Source organism: Nycticebus coucang, chromosome 9 (assembly GCF_027406575.1).
Source record: "Nycticebus coucang isolate mNycCou1 chromosome 9, mNycCou1.pri, whole genome shotgun sequence".
Classification (NCBI taxonomy): Eukaryota; Metazoa; Chordata; class Mammalia; order Primates; family Lorisidae; genus Nycticebus; species Nycticebus coucang.
This window is the reverse complement of record NC_069788.1, coordinates 110,516,823-110,535,651: the sequence shown is the minus strand read 5'-3', so window position 1 is coordinate 110,535,651 and position 18,829 is coordinate 110,516,823. Positions and strand designations below refer to the sequence as shown.

The following is an 18,829-nucleotide window of genomic DNA, read 5'->3' as shown; positions in this document are numbered from 1 at the left end:
AGCACATTGAAAGCCACATAATGTCCCATGAAAAGCAAAATAATGTCCCATCCCTTATCCTGAGATGTCCCATACTTTTTTTTTTTTTTTTTTTTTGAGACAGCCTCTCACTATGTCACCTTTGGTAAAGTGCTGTGTTAATCACAGTTCACAGCAACCTCAAACTCTTGGGCCTAAGCGATTATCTTGCCTCAGCCTCCCAGGTAGCTGGGACTACAGGCGCCTGCTGCAACACCCAGCCATTTTTTGTTGTAGTTGTCGTTTAACTGGGCCAGGCTGGGTTCGAACCCACCACCCTCAGTGTATGTGACTGGCACAATAACCACTGTGCTATGGGCGCCGAGCCCCCATACTTTTGAAGTAAGTTAACCTGAGGTATTAATTTGACAGGTAGAACCCTGATTGCCAGTCAGAAAGGCATAATTGGCTCAGCACCTGTGGCTCAAGTGGCTAAGGTGCCAGCCACATACACCTGAGCTGGCGGGTTCGAATCCAACCTGGGCCTGCCAAACAACGACAGCTGCAACCAAAAAATAGCCGGGCGTTGTGGCGGGCACCTGTAGTCCCAGCTACTTGGGAGGCGGAGGCAGGAGAATCGCTTGAGCCCAGGAGTTGGAGGTTGCTGTGAGCTGTGATGGCATGGCACGCTACCCAGGGTGACAGCTTGAGTCTCTTGTCTTAAGAAAAAAAAAAAGGGCATTAATTGTCTTAGTCCCTTGCTTCCTTCCAGTGAGCCCCTTGAGCCTTTTAAGCCATACTCTTGAAGAGAAATTGGGGTCCCCACCTTGGTGAAGCTCCTCTAAAACACCAGCAGACATTTGCATTTTTTGTGGTGGGGGGCTTGCTTTATTTTTGGAATAGGTTGGGGAGGTGTTGGGGGCATCTCATAATTTAATTTAAATTTGACTGCTATGTGTGTATCAAGATACTCAAAGTCTATATAAACAAATGAGGGTAGATTGTCGCCTAAGGGCAGTGGTCTGGGAGGGTGATTGGACAGGGTTGGTGGCTAACCTAGACTGACTCCAAGTAACAGTCATGATGGCTTTCCAGTTGAAACACAGCTGTAGTTGCTATCTGCTGATCCCTCACTGAAGGTCTGTCGTGGGAAGGAAGTGAGTCCCAGAGGGTAGAACTAAAACTTGTGGGTAGAAAAAAGAATTAGGTTCGATGAAAGTAAGAACTTCAGGATTGTATGTTAGGTCCAGGGCTTGGTGTTAGAAGCGTTAATTTCTCTAGTAAACTTAGAGTAGATATTATTTGTCCCGTTTTTTTTTTCCCAAAAGGTTAGTTGACTGTAAGTCCCATCAGTGCTGGGACCACAGTGTTCTGAGCTCGGGGCCTAACAGTCCTGATGTGCAGTGTGTGCTGGATGGATGAGGCCCAGAAAGCCCAGGAGGGACGTGCACTTGAAGCAGTGGTTGGACGTGGTCTGGCCTGAATTGCGGGGTGTACCTAAAGGAACACCAGCTTGTGAATCTGCTTACAGGCTCTGACTAGGTTGTATCTTTAGCCTCTCACAGCTTTACTTTTCTCAGGAGCTGTGTCTATTTCAAGGTGTTAATTTGAGGAGTATAGTAGTATGCCCCTGAGGTACCTTGACCCTCTTTCAGGCTTCTCTTCCTATTTTCCATAGAGCTCAGTCCCAGCCCCCACCCCCTCGCTTCCCCTGAAGGGTAGGGATACTCTGTAGGGGCAGGAGTTGGGGATGGGGATGCCACTCACCTCCAGTCCTGCTTCTTACCTCCTAGCAGGCTCCAAGGTCATTCTTGACTTTGGTGGAGCTTCTCTGGCAGTGCCTTCCAAACTGCCCTAACTATAGGCTGCTCATCACATTAATGAACCAGGGATGCCACAGGCAAGAGCAAACTATACTGGGGGGACAGGCAAATCCCAGGGAAAGCCAGGACATGGACCACAAAGAATCACACATAGGCTGTGCTTTCTCACACGCTCTGTGCCCCCAGAGTAGACCTGAGGCATTATCCCCGGGGTGCAAGTCTCTAGCCAGAGACCTGGGCCTTCAGAGCCAGAGGTGCCACCTGGTGGTGACAGAGTGACAGGAAAGAATCTAGAGGCAGTAGTGGAAGTTTCTCAGTGTCATACCCTAGTGAGTGATAGGTGAGACTGGAGAGGAGCCCCGAAAGCTGGGGGAGATTAGGGTAACCACTCACACCAGTTCTTCAGAGCTCAAAACATCTTTCTTCTGGCTAAGAGCGTGGGTAACCATTCCATGTGTTTTGTGGTTTCTTATTCCAAAAGGGTATGAAGTCACAGTGCGCGATGATTTAGTGGAGCCTTGAGACTAAAGTGCAGAATGTAAGCAGAACAGTTGCCTGAGGAGGGAATCCTAATGGGCATGAGTCTTAGCTGCTTCAGCCTCGGCTGAATAGCTGTGTCCTCTCAGACCCCTGGAGCAGTCTCCCCAACACACACACACAGGTGGGCCACCGGGGGAAAAAATTCTTTATTCTGTTTTCAAACTTATTCTTAGTGGCAGAGCTGTGCATTCCCTCCCTCTACCCTACCTCCCCTCTCCTGTTCTCTCCCCACCATTCTTTTTACTGTCCAAAGTCTGAAATCACAAGACAGAGGACCTAGTCAGGAGTGGGGTCTGGGGTTCCTTCCCAGCCTCTCCACCCCCTGTGGAACAGCTTCTGGTGGAAGAGGCCCACTAGTTGCATTACTAAGATAACCAGCCAGGACAGCCTGGTTTGGATCCTCTGAAACAGTGGATCACTATCCTGAGATGAGTCTCCAGAGATGGTCCAAATAGGGCACAACATGATACCGAGTCACAAAACCTCGGGAAGGCTCAGCAGGTGGTCAGCAGTTCAGAGCCAACGCCACAGAAGGCACACTTTAATGTGGTAGGTCCATGTTGAAGGTACAAGGCATGCGCCCAACAGGTGTCTGTTGACTGATGGGTGGAAGGTGTGGGCTGCTGAGCAGGGTGAGCCTCACTGCCATTCCTCCATTTCTGGGGGAGGTGGCCCTTCCTAGCCAGTGGCAGTAATCACTGAGGCCTAGGGGGAGCTGAGCAGGAAAGGCAGCTGGCCTACATTCTTCACCTGAAGCCCATTGATCAAAGCCACTCTGAGTGACAGGCAGAGAGAAGAGAGGAGACCCAGACCAGTTGCTTCCCATCACTGGTTCAGCACCTCTTACCCCACCAGTTTGCTCCACTGTATAGTTCTGAAAAAGGGGTGGGACTTGAGCTTGCTGACACCGCCATCTCCAGCACCCAGGCGCCGGTTCGGATCAAACTGCAGCAGCTGTAGAGAGAGGCCTGGTAGTTCTCTGGGCAGGCCTTCCTCATTCCAGGGACACCCACCCATCACCATGGCTCCTAGGGGGCTTGCTCCATACCAGCCCGACCGGCCCAGTTTTACTATAGGGGACATGGTGGTGTTTGGCTACCACCACACAGAAATTTCCTGTTCTTATGCCCTTCCTGCACCCACATAGGACAATAAGTATGAAACATACATAGTTCACAACCAGTTTGCCCCTCACCCCCTACCGTTAGGCCAAGCAGCTGCCTCCTCTAGGCCAGGCTCCATCTCACCTCAGTCAGCAGGGAGGCTGCTGGACGACTGAGCCACTCCGGCAGCTGGAGCTGGGTATGGGCCTGGATTCCTGAGGGGTGGCTCCAGGACAATGCCTGGGAAGACACAGGGAAGGGCCTCTGAAGAGACATCCCCAAGAAAGTCTATATCCCAGCCTCGCCCCCCTGCCCCCGTCACATCCCATGGGGATAATGACCATCGCCTTGTGCTTTGCATCTCCTTATAAACGCCTGGCACGTTAGCCATTAAAGATGGGAAGCAGACTCAGGCAAAGGAACTTGGGTGAGGTCAGGGTTTGAACCCAGGTCTGTCCAGCTCCCAACTTAAAAGTATCTATCCTGGGTTTCAGTTAAGGCAGGTACTCTATTGGAAGTAGCACTGGAACTTTTCTCCTTATAGAAAAAAATCTCCATAGTTACTCACTGGACAGCAGGCCATGGAATGCTATCATCAGTGCCAAAGCAGGGGTGTGGCACCAAAAGAGAGTAGGACCTCTCCACACCCCAGAAAGGTGTAGCTTTGGAGAGTCTGGAAGTAAGTATGAGCTTCAAGGAACTCCCAAGAAGGCCAGGAACTGTGGGCTGGAGGGGTCATGCTAGACCAGGAGCAGAGAGCCACTCTGGGTTATTTACAGCCAGGGCTCTCGGAAGCCCTGGGCTGTGGGACAAAAGCAGGAGGGAGCCAGGAAGGACTGGCCAGATCTGGACTTCAGGTCACACTGCATCCATTCTGGCTGTTTCCTGCTCAAATGCAGTGTGGCACTCCCTTGCTGCCTAACTGAAATGGTTTCCTATGAGCTTGTGGGGGTGTCGGAGAGAGTCAGGGAAGACCTAGGGCAGGGCCATCATCCTATGCGGGAGTGTTTGCTGGAGGAATTGAGTTCTGCATTGACCCACGTTGCATGAGGTGGCTGCTGGCCTTGATAGAAGAGTCCATCTCTCCCGCCCTGGAGCTAAGGTCTAGGAGTTATAGCCCCAGAGGTCATGGGTCAGTGGGCAGTGGGGAAATGAGGTCCAGGGAAGGATCCAGCAGCCTCCCAGGGAAGAAGAGCTGTGTCAAATTTTACACTCCCTTCAAACCTAGGCCCAGGCTTTCCTAGAAATCTTCCCTGACCATCCCAACTCAGCTTACTCATCTAAGTTGATAGTCTCATTAGCTATAGCCCCTAGTGTGGTGGGGGTGCTAAGTATATCCATGGTCAGGGATGGCTGTACTGGGAGGGCACCCAGCCCAATGGCCAGGTCTTAGAGAACCAGGCGGCCTCTGCCCAGACACTGGTTGGATAGCCTGAGCCCTGCCCTTCCCCCAGTCAGTGGCACCCACCAGGGCTCTACACCTCCTTCAGCTACTCACCGTTCCTGTCAGCAGTTCATACAGCAGAGACCCAAAGCTCCACCAGTCACAGGCCTCAGTCAGCTCAGAAATCCCACCCACTTCTGCAGAACAAGAACACACATGATCAGGCCTCACCCCAGAGGGTCCTCTCCATTCTCTTCCTACCCAGACACCACCCACTCCCTCTGTCATCTGCAGGCCCCAGGCTCAACTCACACAAAGGCACCCAAGATCCAGGGCCACCCTGACCCTCCCTGCTTCTTGCCTGGGGCACTGTACAGGTTGTCCGCAGCCTCCCTGCAGCACTGGGGCTCCACTTCTGACCACTGGCCAAAATACGTAAGCCGGATGTGACCTTCTCATCCAGTATATAGGGAGGAATAAGTGGGACAAAAATTTGAGGGTAGCCAGCACTGTGCAGCTGGCATGGGTAAGGGGGTCCCAGGGCTTTCCCAGCAGAAGCCAATGGTGTGCTGGGCGGTTTCCTCTGGGCATAGCCCCCTGAGGGCCAGAGACCATGGGGTACTCCTAGGAGATGCTGCCCTGGGCTCGTGGGGGAGAAAGGGCTTGTTTTCAAGCTCTGCCTTGGATAGTAGGTTAGATGGGGACAGGAGAAGCAGACAACCTCAGGGATCCCTTGGTTTGGGGGAGCTCTCGTTCTCTATCTGGAGGCATTAAGGTGTCCCACTTGAGGGGTAGGGCAGGGCACCTACCTGCCTTGTCCAGGAGCAGGTTCCGGGGGTTGAGGTCTTGGCACAGCACCCCCTGCTCGTGCAGCGCCTCCAGAGCCACAAGCATCTCAGCTGCCCACTGCTTCACCTGCTCCTCCCTCACCTTCCAGGCAGTCCTGCCACACCCCTCGCTGGCCCCATTCACTGACATTGACAGGTGGCTCTGAATCCTGCCTTGACCACAGCCTCCCAATACCCGGTCGGCCCCCTCACGAACCCAAGGAAGCCCCCAAGGGGGCTTAGGGTCTGAGCTTTGGCCTGCCCGCCTGGCTTGAAGGTGCAGGTGACCACGAGAGGCCTTTGGAAGGCCCAAGGAGCAGGAAGTGCTGGTCCTGGCTGTTGGTTCACCTTCCGCCTCTCTCTTAGGTCTGATGGATGGGGCCTCCTTGGCTGGGGGCAGGCTCTGAGAAGTCCACGGATGCTCCAGGGAGATTCTGTCCTGCCTGGGGGTGTGGCCCAGGGGGAGCCGTGCTGGAGTTAGAAGGCTGAGGTTGGAGTTGAGCTGAACTTTCATCCTTTCCTGAGTGGAACCGGGCCTGAGCCCAGAATGTCTGTGGTGCGCCTGGGAGAGCAGGTGGGACCAGAGAGTGCCTCCTGGGCCATGCAGAGGGAATGGTGAGCATGGGGATGGGGAGAAGAGTTTGATCCCTGTCCCACTTTTGCCTCACCTCTTAGGCATGGACCCTCTGCCTTCTGGGTGTCTTGGCCCTCCTTCTGTGCCCTCTCCTCCCACGACCTGACACACCTTAGATGCTTAACCTCAAGTAGATGTAAAGTATTAATCAATGTCCTTGGTTTGGGTGAAGGGTTTACCAGTGTTCAACATATTATACATTTTTTAGGGAGACTGGTATAATGAAATTTAAAAGCCAGGAACAGACCTGTGATGACTATATGTCATGACCCAGGGATGGGTATATCATTTTTTAAAATTATCAGTATCATCAGTATCAGCTGTAGACCCAGTTCCCGTGTTTATAGCTTCAGTCACACTATCCCATGTGGGGGATATCCTGAGGGATGGGCACAGCCCAGAAAAATGAAAAGAGCCAAGACTGGAGGAAACAGGTGTCAGAGACAGCTGCATAAATGCCCTCAGGCCCACCTAGATGTGGACATCCTACCCAGGATGTGGCCTTCCCCTTAGCACTACACAGGGGCTCACAGCAGCCTGATCTGCCATCAGCCTCCAGAAATGCTTGGTCCCCTGGTCTCTGCTGTATGTCTGCTGCAAGCTACATCCTTCCCCAGGGCTCAGCATTAAGGGGGTAGGTGGTGACGATACCCCAAAGGAATTGGCAGGGGCTCCTTAGGCCCCCTCACCTTGCACATGCTCCAGGTGCAGGAAGATGGAGTCCTCGCTCACAAAGTAGCGCAGCAGCTTGGCCATGTAGGGGATGCCATGTGGGATGATGGTCAGCCGCTCCCGGCTCGCCATGTGGCACCTGGGGAGGCTCTAGGAGGGGGCAGGGCACAGACTATTAGGGAGCATCCTGGCTGTGGTTTGGGGGGCATCTAGATGGGGGTTGGGAGCCACCCTGAGGAGCAGCTGCCTCCCCCAGTTCCTGACCCGGCCTTCACCTCTGCTTCCCCCTCAGAACCCAGGTCCTCCACCCTTTGGCCAAGGATGAGGCTGTGTGTGTGTGTGTGTGTGTGTGTTGTCTGTCTATCTGGAAGGGAGGGGTCATCCTCTGAGGCAGAGCACTCTGCTTTTGGACTTGGAGGGGACATAGGCTTCAGATGCAGGTTCTGGGTAGAGATTTCCAAGAGCTCAGAGAAAGTCCCAAGGGAATGCACATTGGCAGGGGCTGGGTGGCACCTGCCTTCACCACGAAGGTCCCTCCAGTTGCTGGGTCCTGGACCAGCTGCACCTGCCAAAGTCCAGGAGGCACTGGTCACGGCACATGCTAGCTTCTGGGGCTTCATGACCCCAGCTATAGCCCCCCAGGTTCTTCCACCAAGGCTGACTCACTCCAGGGGCAGGGCAAGCAGTGGCGGTGCAGACTCCCCTCCTCAGCCTGACATTGATGCTGTCCTGCTCGTGCACCCCTGTGAGACCTGTGGGTCATGGCTCAGGTGCTGCCTCCTCCAGGAAGTCTTCTGAGGATTAGAGGCTGGGGTCCATTGCTCTCTGGACTCACCCTCAGGGAGCCTTATCACACTGTGTCTAATCTGTCTCCCCATGGGACTGTGGGCTCCGAGAGGCTCTGGATCCCTAGAGCCCTACTCAGGGATCCAGCAGGTGGTTCTCACATGTGTGGTGAGTGACCCAGAAGCTCAGCCTGAGTGGGGGGCACTTGAGAAGAGTGCCCCTTCTCTCCCTGCCAGTGCTGGGCCTGGCCCCATGCAGCCCGTGGGAGAGGGTTGAGGAAGCCCCATTCCAACTAGACCCACCTGGGCCTCGGCTGGAGGAGGGAGCACTCGGCAGCACTGAGGGCAGGAAGGTGGAGGAACTGGCCCAGATGAGGGGCATGTGGAGGCTAGACCTGGTGTTGGACTCCTTGGCCCTTGGCCTGCCCTACACACACTCCCCAGGGAGAGCCTTGGCCAGCTGTGGGGGGTGCATAGTGAGAGCCTGAGGCCACAATATTGGGCCATGAAGGCTGAAGCCTAGGATCAGGGTAGGAGAAATGCCACGGGGTTTAGATCTCAGGCAAGTGAATTGATTTCTCATCTACCAAACAGGAATTAAAAATGCCCACTTTTCCTGCATTGCTGGTTTGTTGAAGCCATAAGTGGGTAAGCTCTCTGTGAATGCAAAAGCTGTAAGAATGTCTGCCAAGTCACATGGCCTGTCTGAACCTTGCTGTTTTTAACTCAAAACGGGGTCACAGCAGTTACCTCCTTCAGAGGGTCATTAGGCAGATTCTACTAACGCCAACAATCCCTGTACAGCAGCAGCTGCTCCTGCCACAAAACACATCTCAATCACCCCTATGGCTCTTATCAGTGCTGTCAGAGGGGAAGCCCACATTGCTATGAAGTATTTAATTCTGTGCCAAGCACCTTACATAGTTTATTTGATTTTATTTCTACAACCCTACTCGGTAAGAGGTATCAGTAACTCATTTCAAAGCAATTATGTTGCTGATACTCCCACTATTGAAAAGTGGTAGAGTCAGGATTTGAATCCAGCCAGTCTGATGCCAGAGCCCTGCAGACTTAACTGCAATTGAAGGCACAGCCAGTGACCTTAGCAAATGCCTTCCCTTCAGTGTGTCAGTTTCCCCATCATCAGTAAAATGAAGGCAATTGTCTAGACCAGCACCCAGGACCCCCTGCAGAAGGAGCAAGGTGTTCCTTCTGACCACCAGAGGTCTCTCCTCCAGTGGCCAGAGACCAAGCCCAGCCTGGCCTTGGCTCCCTGACCAAACTTGTGCAATGTTAGAAAAAGAAAGGAAGAAAACTCTGGAGTCATTTAGGAGAAAAGAGTTTCCCACAAGTCCTGACATCCCAGATAATTCCCCACCATCCCTTGCCAAGCGGGATTCCCCAGGACTTTATCCTGGGCAAGGTTGTCTAATTTAGAGTCCAGAAAACCAGCAGTGAAGATTAGGGAAGTCAGAAATAAATCCTGATCCATACATCGAAACAACTGTGTTTTAAAAATAAGTATTAAAACCAACCTGGTTGGGCGGCCCCTGTGGCTCAAGGAGTAGGGCGCCGGTCCCATATGCCGGAGGTGGCGGGTTCAAACCCAGCCCCGGCCAAAAAACCACAAAAAAAAAAAAAAAAACACCAACCTGGTTATCTAGCAAGAATTAGACCCAGACATTAACAGCGATTATCTTGGTGTTTGGATGGCAGGGGATTTTTCATCCCTGTATTTTAAATCCCTTTCTCTTTTGTTATACCTCAAAGGGGCAGTAGAGGGGATATTTTCCCATTAATACAGTCAAACAAAAATCTCTTCTTTTGCTCAGTGGTTTTGGGGACAGAGCACTATCTAGTCACTGGACCCCCCATGTACCTCACTGTCTCTATAGAGTAACCATTAAAACACAGTACTGTGCAAAAGAACTTCTGTCGTGATGGAAATATAAATCTGCACCGTTGAATATGGAAGCCACATGAGGCTATGGAGTCTTTGAAATGTGGCTGGTGCACCTGAGACAGAGATCACTTTCCTTTAATTAATATTAGTGCTACAGTCCTGTGTGGTTAGTGTCTGCTGTGTTGGACAGCACAGTATAATGCCTTTCCCTCCAGACTGACTGTGAGGATTTAAATGACAACATGCCTCAGCTGTCAAGTGAGCTTGAGCTTGCCTTGTAGGAAAGATCGGAAGGCAGTTCTGGGCACTTGCTCTTACCTTTTTTTTTTTTAGAGACAGAGTCTCACTTTATCACCCTTGGTAGAGAGCTATGGCGTCACAGCTCACAGCAACCTCCAACTCCTGGGCTTAGGCGATTGATTCTCTCACCTCAGCATCCTGAGCAGCTGGGACTACAGGCTCCCACTAGAACGCCTGGCTATTTTTTTGTTGCAGTTTGGCCAGGGCCGAGTTTGAACCCGCCACCCTCGGCAAATGGGGCCGGCGCCCTGCCCATTGAGCCACAGACGCCGCCCTGCTTTTACCTTTTTAAAAAGGCCATTTTGGGGGCAGTGCCTGTGGCTCAAAGGGGTAGGGTGCTGGCCCCATATGCCAGAGGTGGCACATTCAAACCCAGCCCCGGCCAAAAACTGCAAAAAGAAAAAAAAGGCCATTTTTGCTACTCGGCTGAGGCAAGAGAATCGCCGAAGCCCAGGAGTTGGACGTTGCTGTGAGCTGTGACATCACAGCACCCTACCAAGGGCCATAAAGTGAAAAAAGAAAAAAAAGGGCCTTTTCTTTTTTTTGTAAAGAAACCCCCCTGAATTCTTTGGGACACAAGAACAATTTAAAGTTTTGGTGAAACACAGTAAACTTTTTCTCTTTCAAGATGCACAAAGTGGGCTCAGTTCCTGACCACAGTGGTTACAGCGCCAGCTACATACACTGAGGCTAATGGGTTCAATCCCAGCCTGGGCCAGCTAAACAATAATGACAACTGCAACAAAAAAAATAGCTAGGTTTTTGGGTGGGCACCTGTAGTCCCAGCTACTTGGGAGGCTGAGGCAAGAAAATCGCTTTAGCCCAAGAGTTTGAGGTTGCTGTGAGCTGTGATGCCATAGCACTCTACCGAGGGTGACACAGTGAGACTCTGTCTCAAAAAAAAGAAAGAAAAGAAAGAAAGAAAAACAAAAAAAGGATGCAGTCTCAAAATCCCAGGGGGAATCACTCATGAAACAAGTCCAGGCTCAGTGCCTGTAGCTCAAGCAGCTAAAGTGCCAGCCAAATACACCAGAGCGAGCGGGTTCGAATCCAGCCCAGGCCACCAAACAACAATGACAACTACAACCAAAAAATAGCCGGGCGTTGTGGCGGGTGCCTTTAGTCCCAGCTACTTGGGAGACTGTGGCAAGAGAATCGCTCAAACCCAGAAGTTGGAGGTTGCTGTGAGCTGTCATACCACAGCACTCTACCCAGGGCGACAGCTTGAGGCTCTGTCTCTCAAAAAAATAAAATAAAATAAAAAAGAATCCAACAAACAAGTCCAAAAGCTTCATACAGGTTCTCAAACTCAAAGGCCCACAGGGGCCAGAGATGTGAGCAAAGTGGGCAGCCCCTCCCCCACTCCCCCATCAGGTGGGAAGGTGAGCCCAGCATCTCCAGATTTAATTTTTCAACAGAAGCAGGAAATTTGGACTTTTATTAAAAATCTACACATTTTAAAATTTTGGTAAGAATTTTTTTAAAATACCCTTGTGTTTGAGCCAAGTAAAACAAGAAGTGACTTGGATGACCTTTTTCTTCCCATCCTGGACTCAGAGCCTAGTTCATGGACAAGGCTCAGCAAACTCCCAGTGATATCTCCCCAGCCCCCAGGCTCCCCGAGAACAGCCCCTTGGGTATTCCAGCTGCCTGCCTAGTTCCTCGGCTACCCATCTCCCACTGCCTTCCAACCCCTCCACTCCTGCCAGCATCTCTTCAGCCCCTGGAGACCCCCTCAGCTCAGTTAACCCTAATAACTAAACACCTTTGGGGACACTCAGGTTATCATCCTGAGCACAAGTCTTCGCTCCCTCCCCAGGCCTGTGGGCTGCTGCTGGCCTTATGACCCTCCCACCCAGATCTGCCTGGGCAGAGCTGAGGATTGGAACCAGGACTAAATTTGAGGCCTGACTGCAGGGACCCAGTGGCTGGAACTTAATACCTTTCCTAATTTGCATGGGAAAAGGAAGCAGGATGTCAGGAGTGCCCCAGAAAGGAAAGAAGGGCTTTCCATCTACATTAGGCCTCACAATACTAGATTCCTGAAATGCTTTCCTGAGATTAAACAAATATGGAGAATTCTGTGTCTCAGATCACCCTCTCAGAGACCCCTGGTATACGTTTGCATCCAAAAAGCTTCAGATGCCTATAGGAAACTTTGTTTCCCAAACCTATTCAACTCAGAAACCCTCTCATCATCAACACCTGTGGTTCAGTGGAATCTCACTCAGAGAAATGCTGTCACCCACCTCTCAGCCTGTCCATGGGAACAGCTGTGCCTGGCCAAGGTCGGGCTGCAGCCACTGACACTATGGCAGTGGGAGGGGAACTGGAGCAGATGGCAGCTGGCTGGGCCTTAGCTGACAGTCTGGGGCCTGTTCCAGGGTCCGGGAGAAACAGCTGGAACAAGGCCCAAGGATGGGAGCCTGCGTGCCTCCCCCTCGCTCCTGTCATTTGCACTGAGAGCCATCAAATGTGTATGCAATGTCTTAACCATGTGCCAGGCCTTTCCCCAAAATCAGTTCATTCTACTTCCCAGATCACCCTGTGGGGGAGATTTCTAACGCCACTGTACAGATAAGGAAGCCCAAGCTCAGGGCTGAGGGACTTGCCTGTGGCTGCCCTGTGCATTGCAAGGTGTGCCCCCCCCCACCCCCCCGCTGCTGCAAGTTATTCTCTCTCCCGTCTTTTTTTTTTTCTATGGGCCGTTAGATCCCCAAAATCACTGGACAAATATTTTGAATTACAGATTCCCAGGCTCAGCTCTAGAAATTCTGACTCCACAGGCCTGGGCACTTATATTTTCAGGGAGCTGTTTCTGATAAATAGCCAGTTTGAGAAAGAACTGCTTTAGTGACTACTTGAGTGTCTCTGGGCTGGGGCAGAGGGGACTACAGCTGGCTCTGAGAATTTGACCTGGCAGTTTGCCCTTCTGACCTCTCTAATGACAGTGCCCCAAGTAAGGGTGGGGTGTTACCTCCTATCTTTCTGCCCTGAATTAAGGGAAAGGGTGCAAGATGGGGTCATGTCCAGGGTGACCGTAGAGTTGAGACAGGAAACAAGGGAAGGCAGGGTTGCCAAAGCCCCAGAGGCGGCACAGGCTGGCATGGCCCTCTCTGGACAGGTTTTGGGAGACGAGCACACTCCAGCCATAGGAAGTTCCCAGCTGCAAATGTTAGAGAGAGACTCTTGGCTGCAGCCCTGCAGTGAGTGGAGTGAGTGTGGGCGGGGGCTTGTGGGAAGCGGGGAGTGGGTAGGGAGGCGAAGGCTGGCAGGGCGCCTGGGCAGAGCTCGGGTGGTTTCTGCCTGGACTCTCTGGGAGCGGTTTTCTGGGTCTGAGCTGGAGGGCTGTGTAGAGGGGGGGTGTCATCTTTGTGTTTTCCTCTCCAGGACATATGTGATGGGGAAGGGGAGAGGTGGGAACTGCCCGGCACAGCAGCTCTGCCCTCTGATCCTGTGCTTTCTTCTGGAGTAGTGAGGGCAGATGCCCCAGCCCTGTTCCCGCCACACCCTGTCTCTCCCCTCCCACAGTGCACTGTCCACTCACTCACCTTCTCAAGGACCCCGACCACCCGACAGCCCCTCAGCTGCTCCAGGGCTGAGCTCAGCGTGCGGATGGGCCGGAGCCTCAGGCTGCTGAAACCCTGCAGGGGAGGGAGACAGGCCACATGCAGCCTCAGGGCCGGGCCCTCCTCAGCCATCAGCCCCTCACCAAGCCAAGGACAGGGGCTTCTGGCTGCCAGGAGAGCAGTGGCAGAGGCCATCTCGGGGAGGCCTGGAGTATAGCAGACCCCACCTCACAGGGACAGACAGAGCAGAGAAGCTAAACTTTTTTTTTTTTTTTTGAGACAGAGTCTCACTCTGTTGCCCTGGTTAGAGTGCCGAGGTGTCACAGCTCACAGCAACCTCCAACTCTGGGGCTTAAGCTAAGCCATTCTCTTGCCTCAGCCTCGTGAGTAGTTTGGACTATAGGCGCCGACCACAGCACCTGGCTATTTTTGTTGCAGTTGCCACTGCTGTTTTAGCTGGCTGGGGCTGGCTTCGAACCCGCCACCCTCAGTATATGGGGCTGGCGCCCTACCCACTGAGCCACAGGCACCACCCAAGAGAAGCTAGCCTTGACTGGCAGGCAGCCACACTGGTCCAGGTTGGCCAATCTGACTTCTGCTCAGCCCTTGTCCAAGGCCTGGTGCGTTCTTGGGGCTTCAGAAGCCCCCTCTCAAAAGCCCCATCTGCAGGGTGGGGGCAGAGATGCAACAGGGGAACAGGTGGGTTCAGGGAACATGGCTTGAGGACAAGCACCTGCTTTGGGGAAATGGCGTTAAAAGGAGCCCTTAAAAGAGGAAGTGGCGTTAAAAGGAGCCCTTAAAAGAGCCCCAGGAGGGCTCATGTGCATCTGTGCCCGCCTCTGGGATAAGTGTGTGTGCATCTTCAACCTCTCCCGAGTGCTCACTTGCTTAGGAAAAATCATATGGGGAGAGTCTCTGTGCACACATGGGTGATGGGGTCTGAGTGCCAGTTCACAACAGAAGCAGGCTCTGGAGGCTCTGAGTGGGTACACATGGAGGCGACCATATGGAATCGTGTGCAAGCTTGGTAGGTGTGTATTTACAAACATGTCAAGAGCTCTGTGAAGGAGCCCAACTGGACTGGGGGTTATTCAGTCAGTACGAGTGTGAAAATGAGTGAACCGCGAGGGTGTGGGAGAGAGGAGGCCAGGAGAGTGGGGTGGCAGCCCTGGCACAGTCCAGCAACCTGACTTTCACTCCCCACTGCCCAGCCCGCCTTGCAGCCCAGGCGGGCCTGTGGGTGTGGTGGCCTCAGCTCTCTCCTCTCAGAGCCCTCCTCCCCTCTGCAGGCCTTTGGGGAGGGTCCCCTCACCGTCCCAAGGCTGGCTCCACTGCCCAGTGTCCGCTGCAGGTGGCAGTTGAAGATCTCCTCTGCCCGTCGCAGGTACTTGGTAATTTTCAGCTTGACAGCCTCACATCGCTCCTTGTTGGGGTCGACTGTGGGGGACAAGGGTCACCAGGGCCCACCCTGCCCTACACACTGGCCTTGGAGGGTTGGGCTACCCTCTGACCTCCACAGGGGACAGCTCCTGTTTATAAGGCTGGTTCAGCAGATTCTGACCCTATGTCTGTTCTCAAGCCCCTCCTCTGGGTGGGAGACCAGCAGGGGAGGAGGAAGGAAGCTGGCCAGGGGAGGTTGGGAACCACAGTCATCCCTCAGCCAACAGCACTTTACAGTTGGTACCCACCACCTCACTGGCCACCATCACACCCTGGGAAGGGACAGGGTGGGGATACCCATGTCCATTTTTTCAGAGGAGACAGAAGCTTCCAGAGACCACTGCTCTTCCATCTTGGATGCCCCGGGTGAAAAAGGCCAGGGTCAGGACCAGGATCAGAGGACAAAGGAATTCATTGCATAGGCTGGAAGCCCAGGCTTGGAGGCAGCAGAAGGGTAGGAAGGGTGAGGCAGGGCCCTCCGAGGCCCAAAGAGATCTCCAGTTAGGGTCAGCACCGGCCCCACCTCTGGCATGGAAGTGCCTTGCTCTCTGCCTGAGAGGCCTCTGCTCTCAGCACCAGGCCATGGCAGTCCCTTTTTTGGGACACCATCCAGGCCTTCACCTGGACCACATGTCCATCACTCTCCAGGGCTCAGATAAGAGTTTCAACTTTTAGAAACTGCCTTATGCCAGCAGAGTTTGGCCCTCTTCTCTCCCTTCACTCCCTCCTCATTCCTCTTCCTATCTGGTTCTATCACTGTCCATCATCAGCTCCCCGCCTTCCCCCACCCTCCTAGAATGTAAGCTCCCCAGGGCAGGAGCCCAGCCCAGCTCCCGGGGCAGTCAGCTATGGGGGGCCAAGTACACAGCCTTTGAAGCCAAAGCTGTTCAAAGCCCAGCTCTGCCATTTGATAGCTGTGGAACCTTGGAAAAGCTATTTACCTGATCAATGTCTCAGTGTCCTCATCCAGAAAATGGGAATAAAAAACAGTTCCCATATACTTGGAACTTCATGCAACCATGTATAAAGAAATTTCTAATACTGTGAGGCTCTAATGAGTTAATCTGGGTGAAGCCCTTAGGATGGTGCCCAGTATATAGGAACTGCTTAATAAATGCTGGCTATCATTACTGTCCTCCACAGAGGCCCTACAAGGCCAACACAGTGCTCTGCTCACCCAGTATGTGTAGACAGAGGACAGGACAGAAGAATGGCAGGACCAGCCCTGCAGTGGTCCTTCCCCACCTGCCCCCATCCCTTCTCAGCCCTGGCCCTCACCATGTACACCGCGGAGCAGCACGTCCACACCATTCTGGTAGTGGTTGAAGGCCGCTTCATAGTCCTCACTAACATCACGCTCCAGGGCCAGCCGGATCTGTGTGGCTGCATCCACCAGGTAGTCACGCTTGGTCGTGTCAGGCGCCCCCATGGCCACCAGGTTGTGAATCTGCTCCAGGTACACGTGGGTCTGGGACTGTGCTCATGAGCAGGGCTCAGTCTCCTGGCTGGGGCTGGGTAGGCACTCGCAGGCTACCAGGCTCATGGCTGCCCTAAGGCTGAGATCTGGAATGAGCAAATATATTAGAGAGGCCCCAGTTGGGAGCACCCCAATTTCCTCCACTGAATATTTGGGGGACAAATATTCACTTCCAAAGGTTGGAGGGATCTGAGCTTCCAAAGGTATGTTCATTGGGCTGGGTGCCTGTAGCACAGTGCTTACAGCACCAGCCACATGCACCGAGGCTGGTGGGTTGGAACCGGGCCTGGGCCAGCTAAAAAACAATGACAACTGCAACAGAAAAATAGCCCGGCATTGTGGCAGGTGCCTATAGTCCCAGCTACTTGGAAGGCTGAAGCAGGAGAATATCTTAAGCCCAAGAGTTTGAGGTTGCTGTGAGCTGTAATGCCATGGCATTCTACGAGGGCAACATAGTGAGACTCTGTCTCAAAAAAACAAAGGTATGTTCATTGATTGATCTAGATCCTTCCTAAGTGGGGGCAGTGACAGAATTATAACACAGCTTAAGGCTCTGTTTTCCTTTCCATTCAAATTCAGCTCAGCAAGAACTCAGCACCTACCATTTGTTGAGCACTGGAGAGAGCTGAGGATGTCTGTGATGCAGAGCTGCCTTCTTGGGGCCTCCACAGAGCAAGGCTGGTGTCTAGTACACATTAAGCAGGTGGAGGCCACATGCTCTGGCGCAGAGGCCGTTCCTCATGCTGTTCTCCCAGACCTGCTCCTACTGTGGGAATAGCATTTATCCTTCCCAGTCCAGCTCAGTGACACCTCTCCCTGAACAGTATGTGTGTTTGGTATCCCTTAGTCATGGGGTCAGTGTGGTCAGTGAGTGAGGACTCTGGCAGCAGCAAGCCAGGCACAGAGCTGGGCCTTTAAGGCCTGTTGACAGAGGGAACGGCTGAGAGGCAGATTGGGTGCCACGTAGGATGGGGTTAAATGAGAGAGGGCAGGGTGACCTAGCCCCAGGAAGAGAATGGTTCTGTCCTGCTGGCACTATCTTGAGAAGACCACGTGGCTTCCAAGGACCTGACAGCAATTCCTCCCTAGCAATATGTGACACAGTTGGCCAAAAGGATAAGATCAATGGCTGTGGGAAAGGAAGCGGCCCAGAGACAGGCTGGTAGAGCTGCCTCTGCCCTCACTGCAGCCCCTGCTACCTTTGCTCTTTCAGGTCCCACTGGGAAGGGGCAGGGTCCGGAACTCCAACCCTAGGCCATTTCAGCCTCGGAAGAGAGAGAGGGAGGAGAACACAGGATGGGTGGTGGGTTGGAGAGGGAAACGCTCATCCCAGCCAGTGGGGACTGAACCCTGGCCAGGGTGCGGGAGGTGGAGGGAGGCCGCACCCTTCTTGCTCGCCAGGCCCAGCCCAGCAAAGGGGCACATGCAGCTCTGAGGCCTTGCTCTGGGGGACGGGGGTGGGGGTGGGGGTGGGGCGGGGGAGGGACGCCAAGGCCGCATGGGCCGTCCTAGGCTGGGCTGCCTGGGTCGGACCGGCTGCGGAGACCACCTCACCGGGCCGAGTCCAGCCTAGCCGCGCCTGGACACAGCAAGCGAGTCAGTGGAGAGGACCCCTCGCCTGGGGAGGATGGAGGAGAAGCCGGGCAAATACCATACCTGCCCGAGCCTGGAGCTCGGTCCGCGGGGCCAAACCCGTCCCGGCCGCCACCACCCCTTCGCCCCCGGCGGCAAGCGTGAGCCGCCGGCAGCCGCGTTCCTCCCCGCAGCCAGGTGCGGACTTGGGCCAGCGCGGCCCCGCCATTGGCTGCAGATGAGCTCATCCCGCAGCGTTAGAATAAACCACCAATCACCGGCCGTCTGGGCTTCCTCTGGCCCTTAGAGCGCAGGGTCCGCGCGGCGGGAGCCGGGAGGGGGCGCGGCCGAGAGGGCGGTGGGGCGGGTAGGAGGAGGGAGAGGTCTGCAATCACCCAGGGGTGCGGGGGACGCTGCTTCAGAAATCTAGGCTCACCGTCAAAACCCATGCCATTCTAGGACTTTCCTCATTCATTACTTTATTCGTTTATTCTGTTATTTAGTGATTATGTATTGAGAGTCAACTACGCACGAGGAGCGAGATGTTGAGATACGGTGGCGACGGACTAGACGGCTCTGCTCACGTCCATGGTCCTCGTGGGGTTTATAGTCTAGTGAGTGTACAAGGATTGCAAAATTGAACAATAGAGTTGGTATTTCATTTTGCTGACGTACTTATCACTGTTAGTATGCTAGATAATTTACTTTTTTGTTTCTATGTTTATTTTCTTTCCTACCCCTAGTATAAGAGCCACATGGCCAAGGTGTGTCTGCTTTGTTCACTGCTGTATCCTAAGTGTGTAGATAGCATATGACACGTAGTATTACTGAAATATTTGCAG

At 53.5% G+C, this 18,829-nt stretch overlaps 1 protein-coding gene across 1 annotated transcript; it reads right to left on the bottom strand.

Moving 5' to 3' along the window:
- Positions 1–400: 400 nt before the first annotated feature.
- Positions 401–16,502, bottom strand: RPS6KL1 (ribosomal protein S6 kinase like 1). Its single transcript, XM_053601781.1, has 11 exons — positions 16,217–16,502; positions 14,811–14,935; positions 13,481–13,573; positions 7,459–7,506; positions 6,959–7,091; positions 5,618–6,229; positions 5,170–5,259; positions 4,923–5,005; positions 3,569–3,664; positions 3,169–3,275; positions 401–2,305 (listed from the first exon to the last, which is right to left on the bottom strand). The coding sequence occupies exons 1-11, from the start codon at positions 16,365–16,367 to the stop codon at positions 2,272–2,274; spliced, it is 1,572 nt and encodes a 523-aa protein (XP_053457756.1). The 5' UTR covers positions 16,368–16,502; the 3' UTR covers positions 401–2,271.
- Positions 16,503–18,829: the final 2,327 nt, after the last annotated feature.